The sequence below is a fragment of the Callospermophilus lateralis genome, chromosome 13, assembly GCF_048772815.1.
Source record: "Callospermophilus lateralis isolate mCalLat2 chromosome 13, mCalLat2.hap1, whole genome shotgun sequence".
In the NCBI taxonomy this organism is placed as follows: Eukaryota; Metazoa; Chordata; class Mammalia; order Rodentia; family Sciuridae; genus Callospermophilus; species Callospermophilus lateralis.
Genome location: NC_135317.1, coordinates 39,505,617 through 39,531,866, shown reverse-complemented (window position 1 = coordinate 39,531,866; position 26,250 = coordinate 39,505,617). Strand labels below are relative to the sequence as shown.

The 26,250-nt window shown below is 35.6% G+C and overlaps 1 protein-coding gene across 1 annotated transcript in view; it reads right to left on the bottom strand.

The window, feature by feature from the left end:
- Nucleotides 1–26,250, bottom strand: part of Itga8 (integrin subunit alpha 8) — a 168,056-nt gene that overhangs the window by 120,100 nt on the left and 21,706 nt on the right. The window contains exons 3-8 of the mRNA XM_076873117.1: nucleotides 19,984–20,084; nucleotides 15,841–15,964; nucleotides 10,715–10,776; nucleotides 9,558–9,603; nucleotides 6,069–6,194; nucleotides 5,043–5,087 (exon numbers count right to left, since the gene is read on the bottom strand). Coding sequence (XP_076729232.1) covers nucleotides 5,043–5,087; nucleotides 6,069–6,194; nucleotides 9,558–9,603; nucleotides 10,715–10,776; nucleotides 15,841–15,964; nucleotides 19,984–20,084 — 504 coding nt within the window. The remainder of the gene's footprint in view (nucleotides 1–5,042; nucleotides 5,088–6,068; nucleotides 6,195–9,557; nucleotides 9,604–10,714; nucleotides 10,777–15,840; nucleotides 15,965–19,983; nucleotides 20,085–26,250) is intronic.

The window sequence follows — 26,250 nt, the reverse complement described above, 5'->3', positions numbered from 1 at the left end:
CTAAGAAAAAAACACATATCATAAATTAGTTGCTAATTTAATGTTACTGCCTCTTGGGAATGTTGGCAGCAGCCTTTGGGCAAAATGGCAGCTAAGCACATCTCAGGGAGGAAGCATTGATGGTACAGCAGACAACTCTGAGGAGGGGACAGTATATTCCAGTGCACAGAGGCCTGGTTGTAGGTTCAGAAAATAGTGGTTGCAGTCATGGGTCTGCCATATACCTGAGTTGAATCATTGAACTTAGTTTTCCACAATTACCTACAATCTATGGGAGTTAGATTATAAATAATAATAATGATAATTATTATTATTTCTAGCTCTCATATAGATCTAAACCATCTTTTATATTAGGGTTTAAAATTTAGTATAATTTAAAGAAAGAGGCAATGGAATAGATTCCTATTCTATCCAAATTGCTACCCGTCCTCCAAAACTGCTCCTAAAGGTACAGCACATATTCATTGCAGCATTAAGTATATCTGCTGTTCTGTGCTTCAACAGAGTTGGGTGTGTATGGTGTTAGCATTAATCACCAGGGAAGATTCACTTAGATCAGACGTTAGATATTTCATATGTAAACTCATTCATCCAATTGACAAATACGTACATGTGATTGTAGGGGTATAGTGTGAATAAAACAGACAGATGACTTGGTCTCTGGGAGCTTATATTCTAGTTGGAGAAGGCAGTCACCTAAAAACTAGAATCAATTAAATGGCACAGAAGAATAAAATAAATGTAGTAGAGAAAAGCTAAGGGATGAACTGGTAGATGGGGTGTTGGAGTTAAGATGGGGAAGGGATTGCAATTTATTAGTGTAATCAGGGGAGACCCAGTGAGTAGGTAACATTGGAGCGAAGACCGAAGAAAAGGAAGAAGTAAATATTGTAGATATCTGGCAGAAGTATGTCCTTGTTAGAAGGAACATCAAGTGCAAAGGTCCTCAGGTAGGAGCGTGTTTGGACTTATTCAAAGAATAGCAAGGAGGCCACAGTGACTTCAATAGTACCAGTGAGGGGTAATGGAGCCGGAGTTGAGACCAGATTGGGGGAATGATGAGAACTTTTTAGGTCATTGTAAAGACTTGGATTATAGTTGAGAACTCATTGGGAGAAAAGGAGGTACATGATCTAACTTATGTTTCTGAAATTGTGGTTTGATTTCTGGACTTAGGACAGACTGTAGGAGGGCAAGGGTAAAGCAGGGAGACCAGGCAGGATGCTCTTGCAGTGATACAGGTGTGAGATAACGGAAACTTGGATGAGAGTAGAAAATATGCAGGAAGAAAGACATGAAAGAAGTGGTCTGATTCTGGTTCTATTTTGAAGGTTTAGTTAGCAGGATTTGATTGTGGATTGGACCTGGTGAGAGAAAGAGCACTTGGCTGACTTCCAAGGTATTTGACTTGAGCAACTTAGAGGACTGCGCTGCCATTAGGTTGCAGCTGGGAGTGTGACAGTGGAGGGCAGCACCTCTTTCTGAGGGAAGAGAAGGCCTTGCATACCACCACATCAAATTTGGGATGGCTACTCTATTACAGATGTGGAGTAGGAAGCTGAATCCGTGCTCCGGGAAATCAGTCTAAGCTGGAGAAATGAAAACTGCGAGATCACCCAGAGAGAACTCAAATTCTGTAGAAACTGTTCTTGGATTTAGTCCTGGGTCACTCAGTGAGGTGAGGGAACTGAAAGAGCTGCCACGGGCCTAGAGGGAAGCCAGGTGGAGAGGTGAGGAGGGAGGAATCCAAGCTGTCCAGTGCTCCTGAGGTTCAGGGAAGATGAGACACATGGAGGCCCCTAGTTTGCCTGACAAGATCAGAAGCAGCACAGATCAAGAGGTCGAGGCTTAGGACAAGGGAACTGAGGAACTGTCGCACAGAGAATACCAGAAGAGAAAAGTGACAATCCTTTCAAAGCAGAGAAATCCAGGTGTTAGCTATAGCTGCAGGTGGAAGTGGGACAAGTGGATGTTTTTGTTTTCAATGGGAGAAGTAAGAGTATGACTGGATGGTAGTGAGAATGACACAGGAGAAAGGACAAATGGTTCTGTGAAAGATAGAAAAGCTGGAATTTCATCTCTGAGGACAAGAGCAAAAGGGACAAAGCAGAGGGGTTAGGTTGAGAGAGCATGTGAATAGTCTACCGAGAGCAACAGGAGGACCAGATAAGGTTCTGGCCAAGGAAGCTTCTAGCACTTGTAGGATGTCGTCCACTTTTCAGAAATCTTTTTTTTGGGGGGGCGGATATAAATTAAATCCTCCTGACACTGAAAACCCACCACAGTCTAATATAATGGAACGGACTGATTTCAGGGTCAGACCTGTCAACTAAGACAGATTCAGGGGGATTGTGTCATTTGAGATGCAGGGCAACCATTTCTTCTCATATCTCACAAACATTTAGAATCTTGTTCCCCAAAAATCAATCATGACACCCAGTAACTTTGGAATCTGCAACCTCCCATGACCACACCATTAAGGAGCTATTCAATGAAATTTTGATTAACGATGTTTATAATCTTTTGTAAATGATTAGGAAATTTAATTACTTAGGGCCAAAGACAAATTGGAACTGTCAATCAACTACACAGCTTTTTACTTGGAAGGGAAAATAGGAGACATTTCTTAGATCTATTCCAGTAACTCATGGTGAAACCTTCAGAAGTTTCTTAATATCAGCAATATGTTCAGGAAAAATTTAGGTCTTTGACCTGAAAATTTGTGTCTAGTGAGAAGCAGAAAAGAGACTTTCATTGAATGTCTTCTCTTGAATAAGCAATATAACATGTGATTTATCATATTTATACCAGTTAACCTCTAAAGAGGAGGGATTAATATTCCATTTTGATATATAGGGAAATCGAGGCTTAGAAAGATTCAGTCACTGTGGAGGCCATACTTATTGAGTAGAAGTCAAGAACTGTCAAGTCAATGTTCCTTCTCCATATTCCATTACTTTCCTGATAAGGGTCAAGTTCAGATCATTTTCTTGGGTCTTAGTCCACCACAGCTGATTCCAAAATGAGATCACAGGCTCTTAGTCTTTTCTGAGTCATGGACACATTTGAAGTGGAAAGAAACTTATGTATCCTCTCAACAGAAAAATTCACATACATAGAAACCTTGAGATTTTTATAAATATGTATTTACATATATATTTATATAAATTTTATATATAATATATATTATACATAAATATATATGGTATATATAAATATATATTATAATATATATTTATATATTATATTATATAACATATATAATATGTCTAAGAGCTCAAAACTAGTGAAGTCTATCTGTGGACCACCCAACAGTCCAGAGATTCCATATTAAGAACCCTTCATGTAGAGGACATCAAATCCTTTTTCATGGCATTCTAAGTCCCTGGTGTCTAATTAAGTAAACAGTGAACATGGACAGCCTTGGATTCATAATGACCTAGTGAACTGATTGCGGTATGGTTTCAGAGAACTTTTATTTCAGATATCCTCAAAATTTGGATACATTTTCTAGATATTCCTGAGATCCAATGGAAAATCACTATTTATTTTCTATCATCTTTTTTGAGAAAGTGTTGATGTGCAGCATCACTAATTTCCTTGGGTCAGAGTACTATTTTAGACAGCTTTTTCAACAAGTGCTCAAATGCCATGGAGAAAGAAAAAAGAAAAAGAAAATCATGTTGGGCAAAATGGTGCATGCCTGCAATTCCAGTGACTTGGGAGACGGAGGCAGGAGGATTGTGAGTTTGAGGCCAGCCTCAACAACTAGCAACTTAGTAAGACCCTGTCTCAAAATAAAAAATAAAAAGGACTGGGATGTAGCCCAGTGGTAAACTGCCCCTGGGTTCAATCCCCAGTTAAAAAAAAATATGAATTTTGCCTTCAAGGAGACACATGAAACAGCCTTTGTGGTTAACCTCCTTTCCTTTCTTTTTGTTTTGTTTTTCAAATCACAAGTATAATTGGATAATACTTATTACTCTACTTAAACCTTTCATTGCTTCTCCCCTGTTTTTTGCATAAATTCTAGGATCATTTCCATGACCTACAAGACCCAACATGATCTGGGCCAGTCCCTTTTCTCTAAACCAATCTTATTTCATTATTCGTATCAAAGTCTAGCCAGTCAAAACGAATTCCTTGAAAATTCCATTTTTTTACACACTTTAGAATGCAAAGATTGGCCTTTATCATGGTACTTAGCACAATTTCAAATTAGGTAGGTATTCTGTGTTCATTAGTATCTATCAGACTCTAAGATTAAGGGCCATTTGTTCACCTCTGCATGCTCCACACTTTACACACTCACACACACACACACACAAACACACCCAAGTTTGACTAATGAAATCCCACAAGAGAGAGAAAAGGAAGATGACATAAGAATTTACAGAAGGAGGCTAAGTAAGGATTTCTGGAGAAGATGACATTTAAAATTGACCTAAAAAGATAAATAAATAAAAGCACTTGGCCACTGGAAGGTGGGGATGGATACAGACTGAGAGGACTGAAAACAGACACAACAGCCAAAGGAAAGGAAAGGGTAGAAGGCAGGCAGATGCTTGTCACACAGGAGAACAGGCATTAGTTTGTGCTGTTATTTTGGGACTGCACATGTCCAAAGGGAAAGAGAGAAGTAAAGTTGGCATGAGGCATAGGAGTCAGGTGGGGAGTGTAGTTTTGGACATCTACAATATGAGATCTTAGAAGTTAAATTAAAAAGAGGGATCTTCGTTTCTCAAATTTGGTCTGTTGGTAATGGCATGGCTATTGTCTAATTCATTTAACCATCTGTACGTTTTTCATTCATAACATGACTGCCCTAATTTTTATTTCTTAAGGTTTATATCAATTCCTATGAAATTTGTTGTGATGGAAAATGCTGCACCAAATATGTATATATTTTCTGCAAAATATTATCATATGTATTTGGGATTCTATTTATCTATATTGTATTTAGCAAAGAAAACATATTTATAAAAGGACTTTTAATGCCAGGTTAGCTTTTAAAATGACTTAAGTTCAATGATGTCTCTCACCTTGCTGAGAGTCTCCAGTGAATTCCCCAGCAGCAACTGAGTATCCTGTTTTAAAAGAAAAGAAACAAACTGTAATCAGATTAAATGAGATATATCTAGAAAGAAATGAAAAAAAAAAAAAACTACAGTACTCCTTTATTTAGAAATCTTTATCAACATTATGAAATAAAAGCTTGTGGTTCAATAAAGAGGAAAAGTAATCTCATTACTATGAATACTTTCATACTAAGTCCTAGATACACAATAGTTATTACTACCAACATTATGTAGAAACTGGCAAAAAATAATCAAATTCTGAGGTCAATTTTCAAAACATGAACACTTCATAATCAATCTGTATGTGTAAATGGCAGCTGTTGCATTTTAAGAGCTGCTGATTCATCATGATTAGGCAGATACTCTTAAAGATAACCTTTTTGTCAAGTTTTGCTACTTTTGATCATTAACAAAGCATGCTTCCTAATTCCTTTAGTAATTACTTTTCAGAAATTTCACTTAGCTCAAAGAGGAGGTGCTAGCTGTTCCTACAAAACATAACTACCATTTAAATTTTTTTTTTTCAAATTTATCAAGCAAATAAAACACCACTGGGATACCAAAGGTAGGAAAGAGTAGTGATGAAATGATATTGTGTTGTTTTCATATGATAAAGTTTGAGAATATTCGAGCAGCTGGAAAGTCTCTTGTTGCTGATCTGGACAGTGGCTCAGCAACCATTGTTGCCCCTGTAACATTGGTGGCAGCCCTGCAAATACATGGTGTCTACTATCAGCCAAGTATTTTATATGCAGAAGATTGTTATGGATCCTACAGAAGAGCTGCTCAAAAACAAACAAAATAGCTTCTCAAGTTATGCAAGTTTATAACATGACTAAAAAAAAGTAGTTGTATTTAAAGAGAAAAGCTAAGGAAGGAAACTTAAAGAAGTTGACAAATGACATCAAATAAGTATGGAATCAAATAAACATCTATATTTAATCTGCTTTTCTTTCAAGAAAAAAAAATGTCTTGAGCAGTGGATCTCACCAAGGTAACTATCATCGTAGGAAGCTGGAGCCACTTCGGTCTGCTTTTCTCCAGCCAGTTTCCTCAGAATATCCTTGAATGAGTAATTTGCAATAATGTCTGCGATACTGGCAGTGATCACTTGACCTGTTTTTAGACAAATGAATATGTTAACTGAATGAATGCAAGAGGCAGGCCCTCAGCAGACCCAGAACCACACACGATCCTTGAAGTTCATCCATGGAGTTCATAACCCACTTGAATCAAATGTATGAAATATGATATGTCAAGAGCTATGTAATGTTTTGAACAACTAATAATTTGAAAAAAAGAAAGTTACCATGGAATTACTTGCATTCTTGATGATAAATTTTCCTGCCTGCCACTAGAACTGAAAGGTAGAGTTGATTATAGCTGCACAGAAGACCAGACATGAACATTTTATGTCTTTCTGTTGCTTCCAGCATATATACTCCCTTTGCCTTCAATTTATATAATTAAATTTCTTATTCTAGAATATTTTAGCTAGAAGGAGACTTTGAAATCATCTAGCCTTATATAGCTTCTTAGAAAAGGGGAAGATGAGGCTCAGAGCCCTTAAATGCATTCTCTAAGGTCACATGATTTTGCTAGAAGGATATCTGACATGACAACCAAGGTCTCCTTTGTCATTTTAATAAAATTTTGTAATCTTGCAAAGTATAGATGTACAGTAAATCTAAATAAATAATTTAGTTTGAGTATAAGTAATATTCAATAGATTGTAAACATATCAGTTAAGTTAAAGGAAGAAATTACATGATCAGTGAGTCATTTACTTTTTATGCTAAAATATATTGAGAATAAAATTATGACAGAAGGAAGGAGCTAGGTTCAGTGAGATCCAGAAATTTAGCAATAAAGGAACCCATGGCCACAAATATTGATATGATAAGAAGTTTTGCTAATCTCTTCCAAATAAAGTCACACTTGAAAGTCTTGAAATATGGTTGTATTGGAGTACATGATTATCTAAAAGATAGTAATTTTCCACTATAGTTGCTTTGCATTCCACATCTTTTATGGACATCTAGGGCAGAAGTGTACTCATGAGCTCCTTGGAAGGAAAGTGGAGGAATGCTTTCAAAAGACTAATATTTAACATCAATTTTGAAGCCAAATTGTTCTTGAGAAACTCACACATAAAATTCCCACAATTTTTCTGTTTGAAGTTCAACCCCCCCAAAAAAAGGGGAGGGGAAGAAAGAATAAAACCATCAAACCACGTCATAAATATTTCCAAGTCACTGGGACCGAAATGACTGATATTAGACATTGGTGTTTACACATGAATTTTGGAACAATATCTGTAGAATTTGCCAATTTTCTTTTAATTAAAGCTCTATAAACTTCTTTCCCTCCCACATACATACTGCCTTTGCTTTTTTCCTTCAGCTGGGTCTATAAACATAATCTTAAACCTGTATGAATTTTTAAATTCTATATCTCAGACAAATGCTTCTATATGCCCTTGCCAGAGCTAATTTATAGCAAATCATTTGTATCAAACATTTTCCCAATTTAGACAGAGGAATGGATTATGCAAAATTAACCAAGTGAATTAGAAGACAATCTTTTAAAAATAAACATAAATTTTATTTTATGTCCCTCTCTTGCAAAATATGTTTTTCAGTTTGCAAAATAATCTTTAAAGACCAAGATGTCAATTATTTGATATTCATAATTAATGTGTATGAATTAAACTTAAGAGTAATTTTATATAAATTTTTATCATAAATTCATCTTCCTGGACCTTTCTCATTGGCTTTTAAATATTATCCAGTCTCTTCCATTTAAAACAATCCTTCCTCAGTTGTTCATCTGTCTCACATTCTACTCTAACTTTATCCTGAACTTTATGGCCAAGATTTTATCTAAATTCTCTGTATTCTCTTGTTAGACATCTCATTCTTATCCATGGCTTCAATTATCACCAGTATGCAAATAACATAAGTTTATCTTTCACTCCAAGATATGTTCCTAGAACTTAAGCCTTGATACCTAAATACTTAAGTGAAAAACCTTGGACAGCCCAACATTTCTATAGTCAACATAACCAAAAGCAAATTCAACACCTTCTCTTTCCAGCTCATTCTAAATCTGTTTTCTCCATTGTTCTCTAACTCAGTGAGTGGTACCCAAATGATTTAAGTCAGTAACATATTCTTGACATGCATTTTTTTTTCCTTTTTTTTTGGTAACATTTGAACTCAGGGGCATTCAACCACAGAACCACATCTCCAGCCCTTTTTAATTTTTTTTTTTTTTTAATTTTGAGACACTGTCTCATTAAGTTGCTAAGGGCCTCACTAAGTTGCTGAGGCAGGCCTTAAACATGCCATCCTCCTGCCTTAGCTTCCTGATTTCAGGTGTACACAACCATGCCTGGAAAATTTTTCCTCCTTTTCAATCTGTATATCTCTATTCTTAAGGAGCAAACATGTTTACCTGAAACCTATAGCTAGTTGACTTTAAAAACTTTTAATTAGCTTATAACTTTGTAACAACCTTATGACTAGTTTGATAATATTACACTTCGGCCAACTTCCAATCAGCTTTCCAGATCACTGCCATCGTGATGGTGTTAAAACAGGAATTTGATAATAGTATGCCATGAACTCCCCCAGCACTTTCCCATTGTTCTGAGGACAAATATCACCTTCCTACTCCAGCTGAACCCATCCATTTATACTCTTTAAATCCACCAGTGGAGTCTTGTTTGTAGGACAGTGACAATGCTGTTTACCTTGGCCTGCCACTCCATACATAGCTCCTACTGTCCTTTTAAAAATCCTAAGTAGTAACCTAATGAGGGCCTAAGAAATTTAGTGAGATCTTGTCTCAAACTAAAAAATAAAAAGAAATGGGGATGTGGTACAGTGGTTAGGCACCCCTAGGTTTAATACCCAGTACCAAAAAAAAAAAAAAAGAATTAGAGGAAGTCATCCTATTTGGGTACATTCTGGGTTTGCACCTGAGTTGGTGGCCCTTAAGTAGATTACAATCTGTATTCCAGCTCCCTGTCAACCAGTAAGCAGAATACAAAGCTCACCTATTTGCAGCCACCCTGGAAAAGCCTCCTGCATTTTTATGGCCCCAGCATGACATCACTTTACTTCTTCATGTGTATCATGATCAGAGTTTCTTAGGTACTCATGTTACTATTCAATTGATGCCTGTATCTTTCCCCAGTTATGTGAAGGTAAAACCATATCTGTTTTCACCCATTATTATATTCCTAGCATCTAACACAAAACCTGGCACAGCGTCAATAAATTCTTGGGGAAGAAATTAATTCTTAAGTTGCAAGAATTTTTTAAAATAGCATTTCTATATAAGAGTACAAATTGAAGCGATGCTTTATTCAAGAAACTATGACTAAGGATAAAATATTAATGTAATAAAAAGTCAACATTTGACTCCTTATTAGTAACAACAAATGTGCTTTTCTCCTCTGCTAACAGAACATACCTTGCCAGTAAAAACTTCCAGGTCCTCCTACAATGAGGTCTCCATTCTACAAAACAGAAGCAGCAACAGAAACAACAATTGGAAAAGAAACACTGAGAAACTTTCAGAGCGATAAATCATTGATAATAAGCACTGCTCTAACAATTTGTTCTCATTAAAAAACAATTTTTCAAAGAGGTCCTTGTATCAGAGGCCTGCAGGTCATTTTCTTTCCTCTTTTAATTTCCTTTCAATATTTAGTATGTGATTAAAGAGTGGTAATATGACTCAGGTAAGTTGAACTTCCTCCCTTGAGAATATATAAATTCAGTTTCTTGGCACTGCCTCTGGTAAACAAAACATCTGCCTGTTTAATGCTGTACGATTTAGCAGGCATGGTCTTTGGAAAAGCCTTGATAATAAAAGGAAAATTATGTCCTTATTTTTTTTTCAAGGCCACAGTAATGCCTGCTTTATTTTCACATATATCTGCAAGCCTAACCCCTTCTCAGGAAAGAAAGCAAACTCTCCAGACTAAAAAATATAAATATATTTTCAACTGCATACAGTCGCACTTTTGGTACCCTAAATCTGTAAATCCCAGTGGGGGAAAAATTAACACAAAACAATAAAGCCATGACATAAAATACATTGAACAGCAGTCAAACAACATATGTTGATGAAAAATTTCTACTGTATTTCTATTTCAAAACCCTAGAATATCTGTCCTCAAGTACTAGTACTAGACATCTGTGTTTTTAATTTTGTAAAAGGATTTGTGAATTTTCATATTTAACCAAATCAATCAGTCCCAGCTAAGAGATTAAATAATTTATAGATTCTTCTGATCATTTTAGAAATATATTTTTTTCCCTGAGTTTTTGAGATTTTCATTTAAAAACAATGGCTACAGGGAATAGGAAAGAAGATGATTGCTTTTCCCGGTATTCCTATACATGTCATTATACATGGTTTTATCAGTAAATTGTTATGTGCATAGATTCCTTAATACAAATAAAGAGTGAATGGAAAAATAATCTTATATTGCCAGACATGGATACATAGGTACCTAAAGGTTCATTGGTTGTTGCTATTGTTGAGGGGCATGGGAGGGAAAGAGGGTTAAACAGCAACAAACCACATGAAATATTAGAGAGTGCAAGGCCAAAAAAATTCACCTTATAAAAATCCAGACTAAATCCTGCTTGGCAGTAACCTTGGCCTTCAGGATCCGCATTGCCTGGAAGGATCAAGATATATAAGGGTTATAACATCATCATTTCTAAGATATATTTTAATAACCAATTCCAGATATTTTGTTGTTTTTCCTATATATTTCTAAACGTAAAATAATTAATATGTGCTTCATTTTAAAAATTCATTCCAAGTAATTTATTAAATATGTTCCACATATTTTCTGATTCTAAACATCATTGTGATTTATAGTAAGAGCAATAGGAATAATATCTTTTTGGATCTACTGCTCACCTAGAGTACTGACTCTTCTACATTTAGGGAATACAGCAAAAGAAACAGAGTTCAATTGGGTTTTACAAATCATGTTCATTGGAAGAAATAAAATCTCCACCTTTAGACTATCTTTCTAATTGCCCTTGTGAAAGTAACCTCTCATCTTTGCCTGCTCCTTCTCATACATCTGCCATTCCCAACAGGAATGCCTGGAGAAAGATCACCTGTGTTCTTGCTTTCTGCCGGGGGAACACCAAAAAGAATTTCCATTTCTGTGCTTTTCATTAGGAACCAACCTTAAAATTTTTCTATTGTTAGGTAAATTGGCAAATTCCATTTCTGATTGCAATCACTCTCACAGGGACACTTCAATGCTGATGTTCATGAAAGAGAACACTCTCTAGGAATGGTTGTTTTGTATTCAGTGTTATTCACTAACAGAATGTCCAAAAATATCTCACTGTACACTTACGTAAATTATACACAGACCAATAGAAGGATTCCAATAATTTTATTACCAGAAGTCTTTATGGCATTAAGATTAGAAATGTACTGCTCATAAAATGCTTGAATTATAGCTAACATGTAGTTAACTAGGGGAAATCTTAATAGTTAACATAGCTAGATATGGGCCAGGTGTGGTGGCACACACCTATAATCCCAGCAGCTTGGGAGAGGCAGGAGGATGGAAAGTTTAAAGCTAGCCTCAGCAAAAGCAAGGTGCCAAGCAACTTAGTGAGGCTCTGTCTCTAAATAAAATACAAAATAGGGCTGGGAATGTGGCTCAGTGGTCGAGTGCTCCTGAGTTCAATCCCCCACTACCAAAAAAGAATGTGTGTGTGTGTGTGTGTGTGTGTGTGTGTGTGTAGTGCTAGATATGAACATGCTATTAATTACTTGTTTTTTATCAAGAATATTCCAGAATGAAAACTGAAATGAGAGGGCAGGAAAGGAAACAAATACACATCATCACAGGAAACACTCACAGGTTGGATGTGTGCCTGTTCTAGATGCTTTCTGAAATGCATATTGTCCTTCCAGCTTTTCCTAGAATATCTTCCATTTCCCCACCCCCTGCCTTTGGTCAGTACTTAGCTAGTTTTAGTACTGTCATCATCAGTTTCTCCAGATGCTCTCCCTCTTTTTTTAATTTATTTATTTTTTTTACATTTTAAAGTTATCTACTATATACAACATATTGTGACAAAATTCTTTCCTTCTTTTTTTAAAAAATATTTTTTAGTTATAGATGGACACAATACCTTTATTTATTTATCTTTATGTGGTGCTGAGGATCGAACCCAGTGCCTCACCCATGCTAGGTGAGTGCTCTACCACTGAGCCACAACCCCAAATCCTCTTACCTCCTTTTATAATCATATTTTGTGGCATATGGCTATGAATTTTATTAAGTTCCATAAAAGTTCATCTGTATAACCTCTGGGTACTGGCTTTCTAGAAAGTCATGGGTGTAAATATTCATACACATCTAGAAATATATGTGCATGCATGATACACTACTATGTGAATCTACATGTGTTAATCTCAATATGTTTAAGAAATGTATTCTTAAATGCATAAATCTTTTTCTTTTTCATTAGAATTATACATAATAGTGGGACTCACTATGACATATTCACACGTTTACAAAATATGGTCCATTTCATTCCCTAGTACCTCTTTTTCCTACCTCACTCCCTTACCTGATCCTCTTCCTCTACTGGTTTCCCTTTTGTTTCTTTTTTACATTGGAAGGCACAAACCTTTTTTAAAAAAGTCAACTATTCTTTTTAATATTATCAAATATTCAACAGGAAAGGAACATGATCATTCTTGGAAGCTATTTTGCTTTAAAACAAGAAACTGAAAAAGATGAAGAGAAAACACTAATTTTTTTAAAAAATTCATTGAGAAAATAACCAACTTCAAATGTTTATTTTGAATGGCAACTGGAGTAGCTTGTGAAGTTCTTTCGTCCACAAAGCCATTTCTCTTTTCTTGTTGAATTATGATTTATTGGAAGAGCTGAAGGCATCCTTCTTCCTGGAATTTCAGAATGTCTCTGAACTTTATAATTACGTCCCAGTGAACTCAGGAATGTGAGAACGGATGCTGTTCATTTGCTACTAGTTTTTGGCATCCAGAGTGTGTGTCAACTCTCCTCACCTGAATCATGAACAACCGTTAGGGCTGAAGATGTGACATCCATATGAATGAACAGGTTAGTTCCCACATTGCTCACAGTTGCGGAGTGGGTTTGTGGTGCGGAATGAACAGAAGTGATTCTTTAAATTCTCTTTTGAAAATAATATTGCTGATGTTCCTGTTCTGTGATATTGACCATATGCTCATGAACAAGCTGGCTTTGTGTTAATGAACTGTGAATTTCTTAGCCATGACAGGAAGTCTGCTCTTTGGATGATTAAAAGAGGAAGAAGTACAAGTAGGAATAGAGGGCCCCTGAGGATGTGAAGACTGGGTTGTATCAGAGTCCAAAAAATTCTTGGCCATTTACTTGGCTATTCTGCGACTCAGCCTGAACTCCATTTTTGCCTTTGTTCCACTACTCTTCTATTTAGGAAAATAAAGAATAAATAAATTGGCACCATAAAGAAGCTCAAGATGTGAGTGTGTGTAATTTATATTTAAATAATGCTTCAACCTCACACTGAAACTTGTGCCCCACAAGAATAGATTCTATGGGCTGTATGAGCTCTCACATCACATGGGCACTCAGGCAAAGGGACAGAACAAGAAGTAAGGACAGGTTTTACAAGTGATCACCCTTGATGTCAGCTGGAGGAATAAGACGTGTCTTCAAGGCAAAAGGCATGTAAAGATAGGCTCAGCTTTTAATTACAAAAAAAAAAAATGTGTAATTTGGGGAAGCATCTGTAGCCATCATGAAAAATGTGCTATGGATAGGTATAAGCAATGATAAAACAAGTTCAGCATTGAATCTTTTGTTCTTAACAACACTGACCTCTTACCAAACCCAGGAACCAAGCACCTGAGTGGAAGGTGAGCCACGCTAGCCTCTTCTTGACTATGGCCTGTTCCTGGGAAATTCCTCCCCTCACCATCCCAACTGCCACTTGCTAAAAGAATTTCTCCCTATGGTCCTGTCTAAGGAGCCCCCTTCTACCTGTCCCTCCAGGCCTGGGTCAGCCTCTCTCTCTTGCCTTGCTGTTTCAAGGCATTTTTCTCTACCTGATATGATATTTGAATTTATTTATTGATATGTTTGTTGTTTGTTCTCTATCTCTCCCACTGAAGTGTCAGTTCCTTGGACACAGGGGTTTGTTTTCTCTTATTCTTTGATGTATCCCCTAACTGTAGAATGGGTAGTGCTAATGTGTTCGATAAATGTGTTGAATGAATAAATAATGAAATCTTGTTATTCACAAAGAACCCTCCATATAGCTGTTTAAAATGAAGTCCTTATTCCACAGATTATTTATTTAGCTGACATTTAGAAAATCATTTTCCTCATCAAAACCCATCAGAGTTAAAAATAAATTCCACTTTCAGGTGTAAAACTCAGTGGCCTCTCTTTTAATCCAATTGTATTTTATTTAGAGACAGGGTCTCACTGAGTTATCTAGCACCTCACTTTTGCTGAGGCTGGCATTGAACTTGTGATCCTCCTGCCTCAGCCTCCCAAGCTGCTGGGATCACAGGCATGTACCCTGGGCCTGGTTTTATTGTTTATTTTGAAACAGGGGCTCACTAAGTTCCCAATAATCTTGAATTTTAGAAATATTTATGCAAAATGAGGAAGATTCACTTGTAATTTTCGGAGTTAAACTAACTCTGGATTGAGATTTTTTAAAAAACCATATACTGAAATCAGTCTCTAGAAAGTTCTTTCCAATGACATTTTTCCCCATCAATGTCATTTGCTGAATTAATAAGAATAAGAGTAAAAACACCATTGGTCGCTTATCTACAAAAACCAGTAATCTACTTGGCACTTAGAAAATGGAGGTGTTCCCAAAAAACTGAGCAGATGATCAGTCAATCCATCCACCCATCATGCCATCTCAGAGTCCTTGGGTATTCTACAAAATAAAGGGATTATACAGCAATGTCCCCCAAGTGGCACTCACAGGCTTCCTTTAAAACACGCTTTGTTAGAAGATTTCTAGAACTGCAGGGGAGATTTGGACTCTTAAGTGTACAGCGTCTTCACTGAGGGAAAAAAATGGTGGTAGTGGTGGTTGTGGGGAATGCAACACCTTAAGGAGAAAAGTGTCTGTCAATCAAAGCAACAGCCCCTGAGAACACAAGCCAGACAGAACGCTGATGCTGAACTGGGCCCAACACCCTGAGCTGACCAACACCGTGCCTGCCATAAACAAGCAGAGTGGGCAGCCACCCTCTTTAGAATACTGTGTAAAATTTAAGCAGCAACTGACAGTTTCAGACCGAAAACAGGGAACAAATCAATTCTACTGCGGAATATCTAATAACTGAATTTCCAAAAACATAGAAAAGGATCAGCAGAATTCTGAACGCTGGCCTCCCCATCACAGCAAGACATCCTGCAAAGCTGTCGATAATCTACACCTTCCTCCCTTTCCCCTGTAATGTTATAATGTATCATTGGTATTTTTTTAATATTTATTTTTTAGGTGTAGGTGGACACAACACAATTCCTTTATTTTTAAGGGTGCTGAGGATCGAACCCCGGTCCATGCCCGTGCTAGGGGAGCACTCTGCCACTGAGCCATAACCCCAGCCCCCACTGGTGTTTTGAATTTACCTGCACTCCTATCTGTCATAGAAAAGCCATTGAGCTAGATTTCAGTTTCAAGGGATACAAATAACTTACTGTTCCGACAAGGGGAGTACTCAGCATAGGCACTGAAATTCTGAATTGCCACGTAGCAAGTGCCAACCGGGTCTTTTTCTGGTGTTGGTTTAAGAGTTCTCCAATGATATAAAGGAGCACAGGCCTAAGAAACATCAAAGACAGTAAAAATATTTCTGATGTAGTTTTCTATTTATTTTTCCCCACATTTTTATTGGTGCATAATAGCTGTACATATTGATGGGATTTGTTGTCACACATTTGCACATACACACAATATAACAATAAAATTTGGTCAATATCTTTTCCCAGCACTTCCCCCTTCTCTCCTCAAGGTAGTTTTTTTATACAATAGTTTGACTCGAATTTTCAATTAGTGTACCTAAAGTTAGGACATACTATTCTAAATTATCAGTTGAATTAATTTGCCTTCATAGTCCTAGTGAGTCCTTGGTTGACAGAGTTAATTAAACTTGCCAAGCTGCTTTTTAAGATTAATACACAGTGACTGCCAAACATTAAACATACAAAGGAATGACTCCCTCCTCCACAGAATTTTAAATTTAAAAAAAGTAACATGGCAAAAGAAAATTACTTCCTAAAAGCAAATAACTTGTATTTTCTTTTCATTTCTTTTTTTTTTTAAATGGAGCCTACAAGACAGCTAATGATCAAAGGATGCACACAAGTTTATAAACCTCTGTTTGGTGGAATCCCATAGTTGCTTCTTATGAATGTTTAAATAATGACTTCCATCTAGACATACTACCTCCTTATCACAGTGTTTTGGGCTTTATTTTCACTTATTGTTTTTTTATGCACAGTAAAACTGAAGGCAAGAGACAGCATCCTATGCCTGTTTCAGCAATTTTATGAGAAGTAATCAAAAAGTCATTTAAAAAGCACATGTTGGGGCTGGGGCTGTAGCTCAGTGGCAGAGTGTTTGCCTTGCATGTGGGTTCCATCCTCAGCACCACATCAAAAAAAAAAAAATACACAAATAAAGTCATGCTGTCCATCTACAATTTTTTTAAAAAGCACATGTTAATGACCTATAAGTATTTCCAAAGCATAACATTGGATGTAAAGTAATTCAACAATCTGATTCTCCTTGATATGGAGAAATTTATTCTGATAAACTCTAAAGGCCACAGACAATCTTTTTGAAGGAGCCAAGTTATCCAAGTCACTCCATAAATGCACTCTCAATTCTAACAAGGAAAAAACCCAAAAGGTTAGAAAAGGAGTGTACATGCTTATTTCTAGCTCACCTAGAAATTTCCAAAAACATAGAAAAGGATCAGCAGAATTCTGAACGCTGGCCTCCCCATCACAGCAAGACATCCTGCAAAGCTGTCGATAAGCTACACCTTCCTCCCTTTCCCCTGTAATGTTATAATGTATCATTGGTATTTGATATAAGGGTGCATGTTATACACTGGCTCTCACACTGGAGCCTCTTTTGGAATTTATTAAACTGCCAACAGCACTTAACACAAAGCTTTTCATGTAGATGTTTCTTAATAAATGCATGTTAAATTAAATTAAATTGCATGCCCACTAAATAGAAATTGAAACATATTTTTACAATATTAAAATATTTTGTACTAGTTATTATATCTTTATTTTTATGATAACAAATTTGTCATATTAGAAACTTATCTGATGCTTCATCCACTTCTTCTAATTTTAAGAATGCTCCTCTGGAGAAAATAAGACATTTATTAGAGTCTTCCTTATGGTGCTGCTTCTAGGACTTGCCTTTGAATTAGCTCACACAATGTTAGGAATTTTATCAACAAAAAATAATTTAAACATCAATAAGAAAAATGTGTTTTTTTTTAAATGACATGCTCTGGTTTTTTCTTCAGAATTTAGATTCTAACAAGGGCATGATATTTAAAAGGATAGAAATGAAATCCTCTTTAAGTTAAATAACGTTAATGTTGCTAAGAATGAGAGAGGCAGTAAATGTGTACAAAACATAGGCAGCTTTTTTGACTTCTGTTTTGCTAGCTTGAATTGATTGCCCAAGCCTCATCCCTAAGGACACAGAAGTGCAGAATCCTAGAAGGTGGAGCTACTAGGCTATCTTCTAATGAGAAGTGAAGACATACTGATTTTAAAGTCATCTTCTGCTTTTAAATGTATCCTTCATAATCTAGTCCAATACATACTTTTAGCAGAGACAACCCATATTTTCAAGCCAATCCTTTCTACAACTTTAGCTGTGTAGTTTTGCTTTCCTATACAGTATAAAGCCTTGCTAGTGCCCCTAAAGTCTCCAAGGCATCTAGGCGCCCTTGTCTTAGGGCCCTCTCAGTTACTTGGTTAATAAATTCAAGGTATAATAAATGCAAGGTATAAATGTTGAAATACAGGGGGAGTTGGAACAGTGAAAAGAGTCACCTGTAGGCCTGATAGTATCTAGTGCTTGCCCGATGTCCATTCTAAAAGGTTACTATAGATAATATAGATATAGATATTATCTCTCTATATATCTGCTTAATTTCACTTATATGATATGTTTAGGTTTTGATTCAAGTCTAATGTGTACCCATGATACCTGGGTATTCAAGATGATCCTTTTTTTTGTGGGGGGGATTATTGAGGATTGAACTCAGGGGCACTTGACCCCTGAACCACATCCCCAGCCCTATTTTGTATTTTATTTAGAGACAGGGTCTCACTCAGTTGCTTAGCTCCTGGCTTTTGCTAAGACTGGCTTTTAAAACTTATGATCCTCTGATCTCAGTCTCCCAAGCCCTTGGGATTACAGGCATGTGCCACCTCGCCCAGAAAGATGATCTTTCTGTAGGCAGATTTTGTATAATTAATTATTGAACATTGCTAGTTATTAATTTTAATAATTGTATTACATAGGGTAGAATTTAATTCTTCGTTCTGCTAAGTTTTGGCACTCAAAAAAAAAGATTAACTGGAAATACACTTTACACTATTCTCTTTTTCATCACATAATTTAAAAAATGCAACCATATCAAAAATAAAACATTCTTATCACGAACATATTATATATTGTATTTCCAATGGTTTTGGAGGTTTCTAGAAATATTGAATATATGTGCAACCATTATATGCTACAGAGAAAATTTCAAGACTCCAAAAAATAAAGTACCCAAAAGATATTTTGAATCCCCAACAGTTATTAGGATGGACTTAGTTTTTCAGTAATTTTCATAAGCCATATATAACTAAAGAATAAAAAGAACTTATTAATTCTGGAAGAAAACTATGTAAATGTAAAAACTATAAAGTGCATTGTAAATGCTGTATTTCTAACTAAAGAAGACAACCTATATATATTTTGCATGTCCTCTATGTAAAAAATCTTTTTGGGGAGGTTAGCCGTAGAATACATAAAACTTTTAGATATTTATTCTCACTAAACTGTAATTTAGGTATTTATTCTTTAGATGTTTATTCTTAATAAACTATAATTCAAATACCTTTAAACAAATTCTAAAATCCAAAATTTTTGCTTTATTGTTGAAGAGAAATTAAAGCCAACAAGTTAAAAAAAATCCCTAACCCCCCAAAATTCAGATTAATTCAATGGTTACTTATTTCTCAACAACTTAGACATGTATTATTGTTTATCAACAATAAGAATAGGAATTATAGTTACAACAGTTTAAAACTAAAAGATATCTATTTGAGAGTTTTCAGTACAAAAGCATTAATGAAATCACAAAATCAGGTAGTTAGTAGTTTCTAACATTTTTATATTAAAGAAAGCTTGACTTTTATTCGAAAAAGAATCAGTGATAACTGCAGTAGATTGTTTAACATCCTTAGAGGAGAGCTCTTGTTTTTCTGTTCAGATTTTAGATAGATCTTTAAATCTTAATCAATAAGATACTCTCCGGAATAATTAGCTCTTAGTTTTTCATATTTCTTAGTCATTTTTAAAATATGTGAAAGTATCTAACTGCTCCTTTGGGAAACAAGATTCATTTCCCATAGTTTTGAACATTGAACTACATTGTTTAATTTTAAGCACTAAAGTTGTTTAGAAGCCAATACTTTACCTTTGAGAGTGTAATAAGTTCCTGGGAAATGGGTTTTTTCTAAATATGAGCATTACAACATTTCTGTGCACCTGTTATTCCAAAGCAATACCACAATCACAAAATTTGTACTCACCACAACTTTCCCTTTGTGAGCTTTCACTGTTGCTCCAAACCACTGATTCGATTTAAACTCTATAGGTTCTTTGGTTCCGTTAACTCTGATCTTTCTGTTGTCTGACAAGGAGGATATCAATTATTAATAATTTGTAAAATTTGTCATCCAGTTAAAATACACAGTAATAAATTTGTGCATTCAAATACCAGAAGAACTAATACTGATCCTTTTTAAACTTTTCCCCCCCAAAAAATTGAAGAGAAGAGAATATTTCCAAGGACCAGCATTACCCTGGTACCAAAATCAGACAAGGACACTACAAGAAAAGAAAATTATAGGCCAATATCCATGGTGCACACAGATGAAAAAATTCTGAACAAAATACTAGTAATCCAGATTAAACAGCACATTAAAAAGACTATTCACCATGATCAAGTGAGATTTATCCCTAGGATGCAAGGGATAAAGTTTCAATATATGCAAAACAATAAACATGCTACATCATGTCAATCGAATAAAAGAAAAAACATATGATCATCTCAATAGGTGCAGAAAAAAGCATTTGACAATATTTATCCTTTTGTTGTAGCAACTCAACTTTCAACATATTAGGTATTAAAGGACCATATCTCAACACAATAAAGGCCATTTATCACAAGCCCATAATTAATATCATACTCAATGATGAAAAGTTGAAGGAACAGGATAAGGATGCTCACTATTGCCATTTCTATTCAACATAGTATTAGAAGTCCTGACCAGAGCAATTAGGCAAAAAAAAAGAGAAATAAAATGAATGTAAATCAGAAAATAAGAAATTAAATTGTCTCTGTTTTTAGATAACATAGTCTTATATACACAAAATCCTAAAGACTGCCAAAAATGTTAGAAATAATAACCGAATTCAGTAAAATTGCAGAATGCAAAATTAACATACAAAATCAGTAGCATTTCTATACACTAACGATAAACTATATGAAAATAAGGTTAAGAAAAACAAACCCATCAAAATAGCATTAAAAATACTTTGGAATAAACTTAATGAAGACCTGAAAGGTCTATACATTGAAGACCACGAAACACTGATGAAAGAAACTGAGGAAGACAAAAATAAATGGAAATGTATACTTTCGTTCATGGATTGAAAAGAATAAATATTGTTAAAATGGCCATGATAAAGAAAATATGGTATATTACATAATGGAATTTTACTCAGCATTAAAAGAGAATATTACCATGGCATTTGCAGGTAAATGGATGGAGTTGGAGAATATAATGCTAAGTGAAATTAGCCAATCCTCCAAAACCAAAGGCTGAATGTTTTCTCTGATTTGAGGAGACTGACTCATCATGGGGATGGGGGTGGGGAAAGTGTGGGAGGAATAAATGAACTTTAGATAGGGCAAAGGGGAGAGAGGGGGAGGAAGTGGGCATAGAAATAGGAAAAAAGGTGGAATGAGATGGACATCATTACCCTAAGTACATATATGAAGACATGAATGGTGTGACTACATTGTGTACAATCAGAGACATGAAAAATTGTGCTGTATATATGTACTATGAATTGAATTGCATTCTGCTGTTATACATAACAAATTAGAATAAACAAAATTTAAAAAATAGCCATGATACCCAAAGCAATCTATAGATTTAATACAATCCCTATTAAAATTTCAATGAGGAAAGCAGTATAGAGATTCCTAAGAAAACTTGCAATGGAACCACCATTTGACCCAGCTATCCCACTCTTTGGTCTATACCCAAAGGACTTAAAATCAGCATACTATAGTGATACAGCCACATCAATGTTCAAAGCAGCTCAATTTAAAATAGCTAAACTGTGAAAACAACCTAGATGTCCTTCAACAGATGAATGGATAAAAATAACTGTGGTATATATACACAATGGAATATTACTCAACATTAAAAGAGAATAAAATTATGGCATTTGCAGGTAAATGGATGGAGCTGGAGAGTATCATGCTAAGTGAAGCAAGCCAATTCCAAAAACCTAAAGGCCAAATGTTCTCTCCAATAAGTGGATGATGATTCATAATGGGGGTGGGGGAGTAAAGGGGGCAGGAGGGAGAAACTTTGGACCAAGGGGAGGAGGGTAGGGGAGGAGGCACAGGGGCAGGAAAGATAGTAGAATGAGATGAACATCATTACCCTGGGTACATGTATGACTGCACATATGGTGTGCTCTACATTATGTACAACCAGAGAAATGAAAAGTTGTGCTCCATTTGTGTACAACGAATTGAAATGCATTCTGCTGTCATGTATAACTATTAGAACAAACAAAAGAAAAAGGAAAAGCAATTGTAAAATTCATATTGAACTTACAAAAAACACCAAATAGCCAAAGCAATCCTAAACAAAGAGAACAAAGCTGGAGGCATCACACTACATGACTTTAAAATACAGTATATTGCAAAGCTACAGTAATCAAAATAACATAATACATAAAAACAGGCACATGGACCAATGGAATAGAATAGAGAGCCCATAAATAAATCCAAAAACTTAAAATCAACCAATCTTTAACAAAGGTGCCTAAAACACACAATAGGTAATGGATAGCCTCTTTAATAAGTGCTCTTGGGACAACTGGATATCTACATGCAGGAAAAACCTTTACCTTACTCTATATACAAAAATCAACTCAAAATGGATTAAATACTGAATTGGAAGATTTCATACTGTAAAACTAGTAAAAGAAAACATGGGAGGAAAGTTTTTTGATATGGGTCTTGGCAAATCTTTTTTGGACATCACCCCCCAAAACAGAGGCCACAAAAGCAAAAATAGGCAAATGGGATTGCATCAAATTATAATGCTTCTATAGAGCAAAGAAAACAACCAAGAGTAAAGAGACAACCTATGGAATGGAAGAAAATACACATCGTCCATACATGTGATAAAGGTTAATACCTAAGATATATAAGGAATTCAAGGAGCTCATTAGCAAGAAACACATAATCCAGTTATAATCTAAGCAAAGGACCTGGATAGGTATTTCTCAAAAGCAAAGGGTGAACAAGAATATGAACAAATGCTCAACATCACACTGATCATCGGGGAAATGCAAATTAGAACTATAATGAGGTATCACCTCACCTTAGTAAGAATGGCTATTACTAAAAAGACTAAAGACAACAGATGCTGGCAAAGATGTGGAGAAAGGGAATAATGGCACATTGGCGATGGGAATGCAAACTAGTACCACCCTATGGATAGGAGTGAGGAGTTAAAATACTTCAAGTTAAAAAATAGAACTACCACATGCTCAAGCAATCCCACATCTGAGTACATATCCAAAGGAAATACAATTAGTATGTTGAAGAGATCTCTACACTCCACACTCATCGCAACATATTCACAACAGCCAAGATATGGAATCATCTTAAGTGTTCACCAATGGAGTAATGGATAAGGAAAATGTGACATATATACACTTGGGATGCTAATTAACCTTAAGAAAGGGAATTCTGTTATTTGTGGCAACAAGGATGAACTGGAGGTACATTATACTAACGTATATTATAACATAAGCCAGGCACAAACAGACAAATAGTGCATGGTCTTGCTTATGTGTGGAAGGTAAAAACGCTGAAATTACAGAAGCTGAGAGTAGAATGATGTTGGTCAATGCGTGAAAAGTTTGTTAGGAAGTATAAGTTTTGGAAATCTATTGTGCTGTGTGTGACAACAGTTATTTTAATGTGTACTTGAAAACTGCCAAGAGAATAGTAAATGTTTTCACCTCAACAACAACCAAAAAGTAACTGTGTTAGATGGTGGATAGATTAGTTAGTTTGATTTAATTGTTCCACAGTATATACATATATCAAAATACCTTGTTGTACACTGTAAATATATATAATTTTGTTTGTTAAATTAAAAAATACTAAAAACTAATTTCCATACACAAGAGTGATTTCTCTTTAAGTCCAAGATAGAGGATGACTTTCATTATATCAATACAGAATGAAAATACATACATGACATTCACAACTTAAAAAAAAATATTTTCTCATGTTTTATATCTTAGAGCTGACCATACCTGAAACTTAATGTGGACTCTGGCAGTCTTGAATCTACTCTTCTATTATTGATTTGTTTCAGAAAGAAGACCAAGTGATTATAACTGCTCTAAAGAATTCCAAATCACAAGATTCTCTCTGGTCTGAAAAGCACACAATTTCTCAGCATGGGACAGCAGGAGCCAGCATCAAGGATGCCAAGGTCTTGTTTCTTAACTGAGTAATGTGTCCACACAGCCACTGAAGATGACACTCCAACACAATTTTACACATACTTCACAGGGATCCTCATGAGAGGAATCAGCTGGGGAGAAACTCTTCCCAATTATAACCCACTTCGAGTCTTAAACAAAGGCAAGTATCTTTATTCACTGTTGTTTCCCCAATCAACTGACTTCCCACACAGTTCTAACCGCACTGTTCTAACAGGAGTGTCATCAATAATAGTTGATGAGTTTCTAAAGACATTGGTACTAGCTGGGTGTGGTGGGACACACCTGTAATCTCAGCCACTTGGGAATCTGAGGAAAGAGGATTGCAAGTTCAAGACCAGCCTCAGCAATTTAGTGAGGCCCTAAGCAACTAAGCAAGACCCTGTCTCTAAATAAAATACAAAAAAAAAAAAAAAAAAAAAAAAAAAGGGCTGAGGATGTTGCTCAGTGGTTAAGTGGCTCCTGAGTTCAATCCCTGGTACAAAAAAACAAAACAAAACAAAACAAAACAAAAAAAATTGGTTCTAGGTCCTCTTATTTACATGTCTCCTTTCATATGTGTTTTATTTTTCTTCCTTGATTCTATCATAAATACATTACAAAATGAACTTTTGACTCTCCATTAGATAAGGCCAAAATAAATGTCATTAAACCTTCAACTGTGTATATGTATGCTTAAAGACTTTTTAAAAGAATAGTTTATATATATTCAGTCTTACCCTATACTCAATATTTTGATATCTTTGTAGAAAATAATTAATTTCCTTCTTAAAATTTGTATGCTTTTGATATGGACATTAAAAAAATTCAACCAACCAATCAAACAAACAAACAAAACAAGCTCTGGATATCTTCACCCAAAAGTGCACACACTGGCAAAGAAGAAGGGCATCTTATACCTTATAGCCTAAAATGAAAAACATAAACATTTCTATTTGTGTCCAGGCAGCTTGGACAGTTGTAGAACTCAGAACCAAAGGATCTTGCCACCACTAACTGGTAGCCATTGGCCATTCACTTAATCTTTTGGAGTTTAATTTCCTCTGTAAATTGAGGCTGCATACCTTCCCCCACTCCTCCCATAGAGGTCCATAAGTCACTAAGACCAAAGGAGATACATGAACTTGGAAATTCTTTATATACTGGGAAGTCACATATTCCAGAAATCTCATAACAATACAAGTCCATAACCTCTATCTTTTAAATAGAAACCTGGAAACTCAACTTAGGTCTAAGAATTGAAAAGGCTCACAGATGCACAAGTATAATAAGTTATTACTAGTGATTTGTGGCACTTAGAAATGAAATTAATGACACCTCATCAAATTGTCAATGCAGCTTTGATTAAGCAGAGGGTTAGAAAATATAACCATGGCTTTGAAATTTCTAAACTGCTAAACAATCATGGAAAGAAGGCTGGTACCTCAAAAAACCCAATCACAGTTAAAAGAGGTCCCAAAGCAACTTTTAAAAAAAGCAGGCTTCTGCAAGGAGGGAATTATAGGGAAAAAAAAGACACCAGTTCTGAGGTAGGCCTGGCTTTGCTGGATTCAAGGATGCTATTCTACAGGGCAGTCCTGAGTCATCTTTTCTACCACTTAGGTTGAACTCTGTAATGACTTCATCGAAAGCATGAACTGTGGGTTATTTTTCAACAAATTTTTATGGATGAAGAATACAAATGAATAGACTTCATTAATTCCATACCCTGTCCACGGAGTAGAATAGAAAAAAAAAGCACTCTCCCAGGTCCCAATTTATTAAAATGAGTTTTGATCTAGATATATCATGCTTTTATTGATTCTCAAAGTCAATAAATCACTTTTTAAAAGTTCTATTCTAAGCCAGACATGGTAGCACTTGCGTATGATCCCAGTGACTTAGGCGCCTAAGGCAGGAGGATTACAAGTTCAAGTCAAGCCTCAGCAACTTACTGAGACCCCGTATCAAAATAAAAAAAAATTAAAAGGACTGGGGGTGTGGCTCAGTGGTTAAGTGCTAAAAATAAATTAAAAATAAATAAAAGT